This window comes from Phyllopteryx taeniolatus, chromosome 2 (genome assembly GCF_024500385.1).
Source record: "Phyllopteryx taeniolatus isolate TA_2022b chromosome 2, UOR_Ptae_1.2, whole genome shotgun sequence".
Taxonomy (NCBI): Eukaryota; Metazoa; Chordata; class Actinopteri; order Syngnathiformes; family Syngnathidae; genus Phyllopteryx; species Phyllopteryx taeniolatus.
In genome coordinates, this window is record NC_084503.1 from 2,433,691 (window position 1) to 2,445,800 (window position 12,110).

The 12,110-nt window shown below is 45.2% G+C and overlaps 1 protein-coding gene across 2 annotated transcripts; it reads left to right on the forward strand.

Annotated features, from left to right (window-relative positions):
- Nucleotides 1–20: 20 nt before the first annotated feature.
- On the forward strand, nucleotides 21–11,139 carry LOC133467381 (WASP homolog-associated protein with actin, membranes and microtubules). 2 transcript variants are annotated; one of them, XM_061752195.1, is made up of 11 exons: nucleotides 22–712; nucleotides 2,286–2,459; nucleotides 3,239–3,389; nucleotides 3,534–3,703; nucleotides 4,193–4,412; nucleotides 4,911–5,095; nucleotides 5,761–5,847; nucleotides 6,017–6,112; nucleotides 6,321–6,702; nucleotides 7,608–7,753; nucleotides 8,421–11,139. In XM_061752195.1, exons 1-11 carry the CDS (start codon nucleotides 125–127, stop codon nucleotides 8,568–8,570), a joined length of 2,349 nt encoding a protein of 782 aa, XP_061608179.1. In that variant the 5' UTR covers nucleotides 22–124; the 3' UTR covers nucleotides 8,571–11,139. The 2 variants fall into 2 exon arrangements, with proteins under 2 accessions (XP_061608188.1, XP_061608179.1); XM_061752204.1 differs by lacking the exons at nucleotides 5,761–5,847; nucleotides 6,017–6,112 and having other exon boundaries at nucleotides 21–712.
- The last annotated feature ends 971 nt before the right edge of the window (nucleotides 11,140–12,110 follow it).

Consider the following 12,110-nt stretch of genomic DNA (forward strand, 5'->3'; position numbering starts at 1 on the left):
GTTGTTAAAATCCCCACTCTCTCTGCGGTCCTCGAATGCACCCCGCGTCAGGCAATATGGCGGCCGTTGTAAACAGAGGTGCACTTTCGACGAGGCGGCCCGTCTCCCAACGTCCCCTCGAACAATGACTAACCTGGAGTGCGAGCGCCCAGACAGCCTGGAAGGCTGGGTCGCGGTCAAAAGCAACATATTCGAAGAAGCCGAGGTGTTCAAGCTGGGTTTTATCGTCGAGTGGAACGTTATCGAGTGCAAGTTCGCCGTCACCTGCCACGACAGGACGCTCCAGCGGCGGCGGCGGCGAGACGAGGCGAGCGTCGCCGGGGGCCATCAAAGCAGCTGGGCCGGCCTCTTCTCGCCCGGCGACTTGAAACGCGTCCACCGGCAGCTAACGTGCGTCGGCGAGCAGCTGGCGGCTTGCTTCCCCGACTTGTCCGAGTTCGAAGACGGCAACATTTGGGATTTGCTCTTCCCGAGTCGGAAGTGCGCTTCCGCCGAGGAGCACAGGGACTCGTCGGACTCCTCGGACGCGTCGTGTCGCAAGCTGGAAAAGTACTTCAGCACCGCCATCGACGTTTGCGGGAGGACGATCGTGCTCGACACGCTCTTCGCCCAGGATGAGCGCGACGTGGACGACTACTTCGAGAACCTCCAGGAGTTCAAGAGGGCGAGCATGCGCGAGCAGATGTCGCGGGCGAAGGCTCACCTGCGGCAGGTAGCCGAGTCGCCGGCCCGCATCGCAAACTAGTCTTAAACTAACTAACAAGCTCTCTCTCTCTCTCTCTCTCTATTCCCGTATATACGCTTTTCTGCTTAAGAAAATGCAACTGGCAGCCATTTCCAATAGGATCATTATCGCCAGTTAACTCATTGCCCCGGGAACGCCCCTTTTTCCTTGCCCAAATGGACTGTGACGTCAGCGGCGGACAGAGGAATGTAATTTACTTCTATTTTATATATCGTCAATTTCTGCCAGAAACCCCTCACTTTAGAAAATGCCAACATTTCAGCAAATAAAAACAACTGTTGGCGTTCTATCTTATATTGCTATCGCCAAGCTGTCACATAAATAGTAAAACAAAACAAAAAAAATACTCATCTTATTTGAGCCTAAAATAGTCATTTAAGTTTCGCTAACTTAATTGCCCACCTTAAAATTTTATCGAAGCTTTTTTTTTTTTTTTTTTCCCCTTTTTTAAACCGTGTACTGTTGCACACTCACATGAACACAACACAAAATTATGTCCAGTCGCTAATGTAATATGCCAACTTATTACGGTGCCATCGATTAAAATGGCACAAAGAAGCACTTGCCCGGCACCAAATTAACAACGTGACAAAATTTCCCAAAAGTGACATTCTGTCAAAACTGTCATGTTTTTCACTTTTCCACTTTATATGTACAAACAAGTTATTGGGAGAAAGAAAATCTGATTTCTTGCTAAAAAAAAAATGCAAAATGTGACATCCCACAAATATTTGAAAACTGTCAACAGATGCTCTCTTTGTGCATTTTACTGACTGAATTGACAATCGAAGCGTTTAAATCAGTCTGGATTCCATTGAATCACAAGCCAATGAATCGAAATTTGGATGGAATCACGAGATTCTTAGCGCTACTCAGCCCGCGATGTTGTTGGGGAACGCTTGTTGAAATGCAAACGATGGCGTCGTGACTCTCGTCTCGATTTACTCGCCAAGTGACTTCATGTGAAGTCTGCCAGCCTGGATGATGCGGATGCCCAGGTGGATTGCACCTTCTGCTATCTAATGGAAAAACATTTATTTGGTCTGCCTGTCACTATGTGTCTCTGGCATAGATAGACAAAGATTTATGACCATTTTTATTCTAGACTACAAAAAAATGGAATCCACAGCATGTTTGCTGGTTGCGGCCAATTAGTGGAGCCCATTTTGCCTCAATTGCTTCAACACAGGCTGTCAACAGTTGTTGATATCCTCAAACCTTTTGGGACTTTGACTTTGTGGGAAAACTTGGAGCAGTTGCTCGCAATCTTGAGTAAACATTTCAATAACCAATGTCTTTGTACTTCGGGACTTTTTGCAAGGGAATCGGGTGATTTTACTTTTGAGATGACTTCAAAGTGGTTCGCAAGTCCCATGATTTCGTTCCCGTCATCCGCACACATTCTGCCCCCCGCCGCAGTGTCATTCCGCACAATCATATTTATAGGTTATTCATAATTGTATTGCATTGTAATTGCATTGTAACAACGTGCGCGGCGTGAGTCAGCAATGAGCGATCGCGTCCCGTCTTCCTCTCTCAGCTGCTGAAGAGCCACGACGGCGCCGACCGGTTGGTTGCGCTGCTGGCCGTCTACGCGGAAGAGGACGAGGCCTACCAGGAGCTGGTCACCGAGGCCACCGCCTTCTTCCAGTACCTGCTGCAGCCTTTTCGAGACATGCGAGAGCTGGCCTGCCTCTACAAAATGGAGATCCTGGTAAATGAAAGCATGCCATTTGAAGGTCAAATTGAATTAATTGAGCTAATTCCCTTTAGCCGCCCATCGCTGACGTATTGTAATGGACCATAGCAAAGGAGAGGCACAGCCGCCGCTTTCAATCACTTTATTCAATAAAATGAAACAAAACATGTCATAAGCACATACGAGCTCCAAAGTCAGTAGAATGTAAGGATGGCAAGCCAAGGAAGGGGGGGGGGGGAAAAAAAAAAAAAAAAAAAAAGTGAAATGCTGATATTTAATCACAACAAAAGCTCTGAAAATTTTGCATTAGATTTTCATTGCAATTTTTGGAACATGCTGCTGTGAAATCTGGCATTTTAGGCCATAACACAAAAAAAAAAAAAAAAAAAAAAAGCCTGTGATGTTAAGAGGGAGCGTAATCCAAGAATTAACTTGGAAGGAGACGACTCATCAGTCAGGCTCTAAATTGTCCTAAAGAGAAAACAAATAAATACAAATAAAAATCATCATCATCATCATTTGTCCATAAAAGTAGAAGCACAGCGGACAAGCAGTGCGCCTCACATTCAAGAGGTTTTTGCTTCGTATCTCGACTGAGGACCTCCTGTGTGCAGTTTGTTGTCCATAGGAGCGGTTGTTTGCCTCGCATGAATGTCTATGTGTATGCTTTGACACTAAATGGACTGTTTGAGTCCATTTTTCATCCATGCAATTCTAATGTGCCCCAAAATAAGTTTACTCAAATGTTGAAGCAGCTTTAAAAAGGTGGATGTTCCCGCTGCTGTTTTACGCAGAAGTCCCTGGAGTTTGACGACTTGGGTCCTAAGAGGATTGAAGCTCTGGAGAGGGAAGCGGAGGAGTGGCGGGCCAAAGCGGAAGATGCTGTCGCTTCTATTCAGGACATCACCGTCACCTACTTTGCGCACACTTCCGAGGCCCTGGCTGGTGACGCATAGTGTTGAATGACGCGTAGTGTTGAATCCCCGTATTAATAACATGAAGGCGGCCTAATGAAGTGACAATAAGTGCAGAAACGAGGTCACGTGCGCAATGGCAAAACTGACTTCTACCGCTACTGCGCACGCTCAGGTATGGTGAAGCAAATGGAGGAGGACAAGCGTCGCTTCGGAGCCGCTGCCTGGGCTTCTGCGGCTCCCCGGCTGGAGAAACTCTGCTTCCTGCTGGCCAAAGAAGCCCTGCAGCACATGAGGTCAACTGAGATGTGTCTGAACAGCAAGAAAGCGAGCATCAAAAAAGAGGTGAGCATCTCGCTCGCCGCTTCGGCGTGAGCACGCTGCTGATTTTTCTTAGGTTTTGGGGGCCGGCGACGCTCTATTGGGAGACGGTCACACTCGCACACTTCCGCTTGATATTCCTGTCTGTTGTGAAACTCCTCCCATCTACTGACAAAGATTCCCGTAAGCGCAAAGTCCGATAAAACCTGCCCGGGAAAGAGATTTTGTGCACGTTTTGAGTTTGTGTCTTTTGGTGTGTGGGTCTGTTTTTGTATTGGTGTGTACATGTGTTTGTGTCTCCCTATTAGTGTGCGCGTGAATATTTCTGTGTATCTGTATCGTGTGTGGCCAAAGTGCTTTGCAATTTGTATTCCCATTTTTGAAGACTTGCTGAATTCTGGAATGAAGGAAGTGTCATTACAGATATGTTTTTGTTGTACAAATGGGACATCACCACACTCTGCATATTTCATGGAACTGACATTTCATTCTTCCATTTTTTTTTTCTTCCAGTTTGTCAGCTTGTACAGCAGAAACCAGAGTCAGAAAGCTGATTCTGATTCTGATTCAGATTCTGCGTCTGCGCAAGACCGACAGCAGGACTCTGTCGACCGATTGGAGTTGCAGTTCTACGAAACGCAACTGGAACTGTACAACACCAAGTTCGAGATCCTGAAAAACGAGGAGCAGCTTCTGGTGACTCAGACAGACGCCCTGCGACGTCAGATCAGAGGTATTCGTACTGCACGCATTCTTCAATTGAATTACGATGTCGAAAAAACGCATCTTTAGAGTGATCATAACAGTACCAGATGCTCTAATTCCGGAATGGTCAGCCACTTGAATAGAAGATTCGCCAAACTCCGAAAGGCTAGGCCAGGCCAATCGCGTTCCTCGCCTTCTTTTTGCAATGCTGTGAGCGCAGTAGCGCGCTAAACATGAGTGGATCAAAAGTGACATTTTTGCTTGCCTGAAAGCCTAAAAATGCTTCGTCCGCTGTGCCCATTTTATACAAAAATCTATGCAAGCGCATATGCAGTACCTTACAAAAGTGACTACACATTTTTAAATGCTGTAATATAATTAAAAAAAATGCCACCATCAACAAACTACGCCATAAAAGTGGGCTGGACAGACTGAAGCACGTCATCCTGTCGCACAAGTTGGTGAAAGAAAACAAAGGTTGGACAGAAAGTTCAAGATGGCTGACCGAACCTCGTTTGTGTTTTAGAGCTGAAGGAGGAGGTGTTGTATTATGATGTGTGTGAAGATCCGGAAGAGCTTCACAGCATGGTCCGCACAGGACCTCAACACGCAGAGCCTCCAGCGATCCGCCAGCTCAAAAGACGCCTGCAGAACCTGGAGAGCAAGAGAGGCCACATTTGTGCTCGGCGAGCATACCTGCGCAACAAAAAGGTGCCGCAAGCCGAAAGCTTTTACCCTCGCAAATGCGCATGGTCCATGTGAAGAGCAAGCGGCGTTGCGTTATTTCACACTGTCGTCGTGTTTGTATGTAGGCGAGGAGCTAAGTTGAGTTTGGATTGTTAGTGGAGAGTCTTTGCCGCTTGTGCATGGACATGCGCGTTTCGGGTTCACATATAACGATTATTAGTTGGCAAGGAGGCTGAGAACCGATATTTGGAGCCGATATTCATTTTTGCCATCAAAAATAAATAAAATGCATGCAAACTCCAACGCTTAACTTTGCTTCAAGGCCTTTCAGCATGAACAACAACTTTTCAGATTTGCAACATGCTAAAAGTTTTTTTTCATCTTCGACAATAGACATCTTTGTTTGAACATTTGAACAAAAAGTGCAGAGAGCTCCGGACCATGTCTTTATCAAACTATGACCTTTACGGGTGAGCTTCATTTGACCTTTTGGAACCTTGCACATGTCGGGCCTGTTCAATTTTGAGTGCATTTGATTTTATTTTTTTTTGGTCACTATTTTTGAACAAAGTTATTGATTGTAATACGCCCCGGTTGTGGGCCGTCATGGAGCTTGCGATTGGACAAGCTTAAATGTCCGCGCTAAAGTAACAAGAGATGATTCCTTTGGTCGTGGTGCGTGTCTGTAGGACCAGTGTGTGGAGGCCCACGAGCAGAAGCGGCTCGCGGCCGAGCACAGCTCCGTCGTCTTCGCCCGGCATCATCAGGTCCACTTGGTATGTCGCCGTGGCAACGGGACAGTCAGAGTAGATGCTCCCGCAACGGCGGCAGCGCTTAATGATTCACAATCGGATTCTCTCGTCTCCTCGCCGTGTCGGCTCCGATGTTTTTCTCTCTCTCTCTCTCTCTCTCTCTCTCTCTCTCTCGCTCTCTCGCTGTGTGCAGAAACGAGAGAAGAGGAAGGAGGAGGAGCAGAGGAGGAAGCAGTGGGTGGACCAGGAGCGAGAGAAGACTCTGAACAGATTAAGATCCTTCAGAGAGGTTAAGCCTGCTCTTTAAATACAACTTTAGCAATATTCTTACCTTTTTTTTTTTTTTTTATATAACTTGACCTTGTCATGCCATAATAATGATTTTTGTTTTGTTGACGTCAGTGTGAATACGTGTTTGACAACAAAGTTAACAATACACACGCAATTGGGATACTTTCGGTCTTCACTGTCTTTCTTTCTCTCTCCGCTCTTGAAAGAAATGTCACGGGCAGTATGTCCTGAAGACCCCTCAGTCCCGGAGGTCTCCCGCAAAGTCGTCCCGTTTCTCCCAGCCAAATTCCATCATCAGCCTTGGCCCGCCTCCCTCTTCGGATGGGCTCGCCTCCGTCCGCGCTGCACCGAGACGCAAAAAAAGTCAGCTGACGCCGCAACCTCAAGACCTGCCGGTCCAAATCTACTCTTCACCGTGGCCTCCATCTGGAATCACCTCTTCTGTCGCCCCAACACGACCTCCTCCGCCTCCTCCGCCGCCGCCGCCGCCGCCTCCGCTCAGTACTTCCTGTGAGGACAAACCAATGCCGCTCAGTGAGCGAGAACAAGCGCCTTTTCCAGCAAAGACCACACTCACACAAAACATAGGTGAGGCTCCAACTTTTTATCTCGAACATATATACAAAAAAATTACTTTTAAAATGTCTTTATTGCAAAAATACACAAAAGTGTACACCTTGATCTTTTTTTAATGTAAAAAATATGCAACCGTTTTATCTTGAAGATACAGACTTTTTCTTCCAATGGTTTTAGATTTTTTTTTTTTTTTTTTTTTCTTTTTGGGCTAGGAACTAACTAAATATGCAACTTTTTATCTTAATAATATAAATATATAAAATATCCTCATTGTATGTTGAAAACATTTTTTAGATTTAAAAATAAATGTTATCAGGAAAATATACATTTTATCCTGAAACTGTGACTTTTTATCTGAAATATAAGGCTTATTTCAAATATATGACGTTAGCTCGAAAATGTATCATTGCAAATTATTGTTTATTGCATTATTATTGTGGAAAGTTATTTTATCTTTACTTTTTGTTTTGCAAATATACAAATTTGAGAAAAGATATTTCCTTTTGAAATGTTGAAACTATGTAACTTTAATCGAGAAAATATGCAACTTTTGAGTCTTTACACAAACCCAAAGAGCAAAATACAAACTTGGTAGCAAGTCCTTATACCCTGGCGGACATTTTGTCAAATGTTTGTGCGACTTAAGGCCAGAACTTGAACGTGTTCCATTAACGAGCGTTTGCAGGCAGTGTGTTTTGCGCGTACACACTGTTGTGTCCTAAATTCCCGTCTCCCCCCCCTTGAGGCCACAGGAGGTTTTTTCCGCCCGTGCCGCTTTGCGTCCGCCCTCGTTCCAGCCAACACGGCTTCTTTTTTTTTTTTTTTTGTTTTCCCCCCCCCCCCCGTGCTATTACGGAGGATGAAGGTCATCGACAGAAAGGTGAACTGCTTGCGGATGTGCTGTGTCGTTGCTATAGGAACCATGGACGAAGTGTTAGCCTCGCTGCAGCGCGGGCGGATCCGCCTCCGAAAGGCCCCCGGACCAGAAGGGCCGCCTCCCTCCGCCGGGGACCCGAGAAGCAGTCTGATGTCGGCCATCCGACAAGGAGTCACCTTGAAGAAGGTCAGATGTTCCTCAGTGGAGAAGCTCCGAGGTTTTCTTAAGATAGCGCTCGTAGTTGATGATCCTGCATTCCAGACTGCTGGGAAGCCCGAAATATCCGACACCTCGAAAGAGAAGGACTGATGGTGGCGAATCGGGATATTTAACCTTGATTTACAAGTCGAATCTGTTCTGTTGCCGTCCTCGCATCTCAAATCATCTTTCCCCATTGAAATGAAGGAAAAAAAAAGCCCTTGACAGTATTGTACTTTATAAAACGATGCACTCGAAATATAAGTTAACCGAATGTAAAGAAGGAAAGATTTTATGCATCGTCATAATTCAATAGGCATTGTACTGCTCATTCTGGTGCGTGCGTGCGTGCGTGTGTGTGTGTCCCTTGGGGTCATATGGTACATACACGCACGCATACTACAGTGGACCCCTGTTATTTGAGTTATTTATTTTTCTGAACTTGTTTTTGATGTATGTAAGAGAGGTAAATGTTATTTTTGGTCCGTACGGCTCCTCATACGTGACAGTTGTGTTACGTGACATCACCCTTTTCCTCGTCGGATGTGGTAAATTCCCAGTTTTCTGGAATCATTATTATTATTATGGTTGTTATTATTATTATTACCGCGGAGTATTTTGCACCGAAGAGAACGCGGTTGTCGCTGTGTTGCAGGTGCTTCCGACTCGCGCCGAACTCCACGGCGGCAGCCGAGACAACGACCTGGAGCGCAGCATCAAAGCCGCCATGATGAGGATGAAGAAGGTGTCGGCCGACTCCGACGACGACGACGAGGACGCGCACAGTGGAGACTGGGACAGTTGAGGACTGAGATAAAGTCATCCGCTCTTCCGACACCTTTACTGCTTTATCGGCTTACGTGACGGCCAAATTTGGGTGCGGAAGCTCGCTCGAGTTGTTTTTCAGTCGCCGTCTACTGTTATGGACGCCACGATCGGGACTTGCGTCTTCTCTTTGATGTTTGCAGAATTCACGTTTAGTGGGGACGTACGGAAAGCTGTTGGAGCATTTATTCCATAAACCTGACGTCCATCTTAAAGTCCATGTATTTAGTGCGCTCGCGACCCAGACAATCCACTAGTAGAGTAGAAGGACTCTCCAACTAGTAAAGGTTATTCCCTACTGCAGGGGGTGTCAAACTCATTTTTGTGGTCAGCCATGTTGTTGGTATGGTTTCCCATATTCATCTTTCGTCGCCTCGTCGTAGACGAAACATGTCAAACATAATAATACGCATCAAATGATGTGATGGGGCCAGCTTTGGCCCCCCGGGCCTTGACTTTGATACCTGTGACGTTTCTGCACAATACAAGGGACAACTTCGGCATACTCGTCGGACGACTACTTGTTGCTCGTGCGGCAAAACTGTACACTCGTTGACATATGTGTGCTAGTAGTGCTACTTGTAAACTGCTCCTGTAGATGTGAACAAGTCGAGTTTGATGTCACCGGTACTAGTGGCACAAAAGTATGCGTTCATCCCACGTGTGTTTATCAGCGCCGAGCCAACTTGTCTCATCTGGAACAAGGAAGTGAAGTGGGCGCTGTAGCGGCCCAGCTCATTATCGTGCCTTGACAAAGGTCAGCTGGCGGGCTGGGTATAATTGGCGGCGGGCCGCTATTTGCCAACCACTGCACTAGTAGTTTCCTGGACCCTATACTCTTAGCGCCGAAAGGCCAACGAGTATTTTTGCCTCACTAGTAACATGTTGTTGTCTTACTACTATGCCAAAGTTGCTCTACTAGTGTGCAGAAATGTCATACGCTAGTGGAAGAAATGTTACTAGTAAGACACAGTCGTTCTACTAGTGCACCCCAATTGTTCTACTCGCATGGAAAATTATTTTACTAGTGAGGACAGAGAGCGTGTGCTCAGTCCGTGGACCTTCAGCTGGATATTGACGAAATAAATGCTGAAACGGCTTTCTGTGTGGTGAGCGCTCCCGCATCAACGGCTGAGGTTCAGGGTTCCAAACGTGCACGTTAGCTTCGCTTCGATGAAGACTCGAGATGTGAATGTGAGTGGGACTGCAGCGAAGGATTATTTTAGTAATCCATTCGGCTGTCGATTATTTTTCAGATTAATCGACGAATCGGATTTAAAAAAAAAAAAAAAAAAGAAATAATAATAATAATTTGAATTTTCCATTCTGTTATTCAAAACCAGGAAATAGGTTTAAAAAAAAAAAAATTACGATTCAGCTACTGGTTTGGTCTATAACGTCAAAAAAATGTGCAAAAATGTTGATCATAGTTTCCATAGTAAAAGATGTTTGCAAATGTCTTCTTTTAATTGCACACAAAGATTATCAGTCTGCGTTGTTAATACAGTAGACTATAATAAGTATAATTATTATTTCCTGATGAGAGGCTGACATTCCGAGGATTTGGGCAATTTCAGGTTAAACGAGGTCTCTAAACGGTTCATCGATTATCAAAAAATGATCGATTAATTTGATAATCTATTAGTTGTCGCTTAATGGTTGCACTCTCGAATGATTATCGGCGTGGAAGACGGTTGGCTGGATTTTGGCTTCTTCTTGGGATATTTCTTTTCAGTGCGGCCTCAACGCTTCACTATGAGTGACTCGACTATTTTTCTTGCTGTTTTTTTTTGTGTGTGTGTGTTTTTTTGTTATCCAGTATTGTGAATGTATTTAAACCCCAGAAATCGAGATCTGGATATTATTATTATAATTATTTGTATCCTCAATGTGTCAAAACTTTGTCTTGGACCCGCAAGCACTGAAATTTGGAAGTTTAAGTATCGTTTGTAAACCGAGATTATTATGGTGTGTGTGATTCAGCTGTGGGATGTCATTAGGTTGAAATGTTTATATGCACTCCATCCATCCATCCATCCATTTTCTGAGCCGCTTCTCCTCACTAGGGTCGCGGGCGTGCTGGAGCCTATACCAGCTGTCATCGGGCAGGAGGCGGGGTACACCCTGAACTGGTTGCCAGCCAATCGCAGGGCACATAGAAACTAACAACCATTCGCACTCACAGTCATGCCTACGGGCAATTTAGAGTCTCCAATTAATGCATGTTTTTGGGATGTGGGAGGAAACCGGAGTGCCCGGAGAAAACCCACGCAGGCACGGGGAGAACATGCAAACTCCACACAGGCGGGGACGGGGATTGAACCCCGCACCTCAGAACTGTGAGGCTGACGCTCTAACCAGTCGGCCACCGTGCCGCTATATGCACTCCAGCGAAAGAAATTGTAAAATGATGACATATGGCCGTATTTGTCCTTTTGAGAATTATTATTCTTATTTTATTCTTTTTGCAGAATGTTTCTGTTGCTGCAAAGATTGTATGACAAGTGTGTGAGAATGTTTGTTTTAACAATAAACAAGTTACGATTGAACACTGACAGAAGTGCGTCATCGGAAGGAGTCATCCTCACCCGCAGTTGTTTATTCATTCGATATCCTTCGTATCAATCTTAGGGTCCGTGTTACTAGTACACCCTTTGTCCTCAGTGGTACTATCACTTAGCACACCATTTCACTGTTTGACATTTCTGCACAGTAGGAAGACAACTACATGTTACTAGTGAGGCAAAACTAGTACTTGGCGTTTCGGTTCTACTGGTAAGAGTCCAAGAGGCTGCTAGTGCGTTACAAATGCCTACTTATTGGGCGTATCTTACTAGTGCAACACAGTACTGTGCGTAGTTTATTAGTAAGGTTTAATTGCGTGCTCGTCGGACAAAAGTTACACTAGTAGTGGGGGGGGCAAAAAAAAATACAAGACACTGTAGTTTGACTAGTGTGCTGTTGTCATTCTACTAGTGCGCTACATTGTCTTACTAGTGAGGACAAAGAGTGTACTAGTACATGGAGCAGGATATGGAATAAATGCTCAAGTGGCTTTCCATCCAGATGCCTTGTGGACATGTGATGTGAGTGTACTCGCGTGGATGAGCTGCCCACGTGAAGATGATGATGATGATGATGATGATGAGTCATATTTGTTAATGTGTCATAGCGGCTGTCAATTTCCCATCGCTTGCTCATTGGCTGAGACACTCCTCCGACTCTCCTGGCGGAGGAGCTCCGGACGCAAGCCGCCCGTTGCTATGGCAACAGGGTGTCTGGATGTCTCCTTGGGACGTTTGTCCCAAAAGTTGAATACAACTGAACTGCGCTTGACGTGTGTACTTTACTGTTTAAAGAAAGAAAAAAAAAAGCCGCTGCATCATATGATGCACAGTTAAAACATTTAATTCAGTCTTTTTCTTATACCACTAGTGGTATTTGTACATTTTTGAGAACCAATGGATGTAAAAAAAAAAAGTTCATTTCTCATAATTGGTGAATTGATGTATTGTAAATC

Bases quoted from the DNA above. Each gene is read 5' to 3' on its own strand.
- LOC133467381 (XM_061752195.1), top strand. From the start codon at position 125: ATGACTAACCTGGAGTGCGAGCGCCCAGACAGCCTGGAAGGCTGGGTC. The intron at 3,390-3,533 runs GTGACGCATAGT...GCGCACGCTCAG, and splicing joins CACTTCCGAGGCCCTGGCTG to GTATGGTGAAGCAAATGGAG. The intron at 5,096-5,760 runs GTGCCGCAAGCC...GCGTGTCTGTAG, and splicing joins CATACCTGCGCAACAAAAAG to GACCAGTGTGTGGAGGCCCA.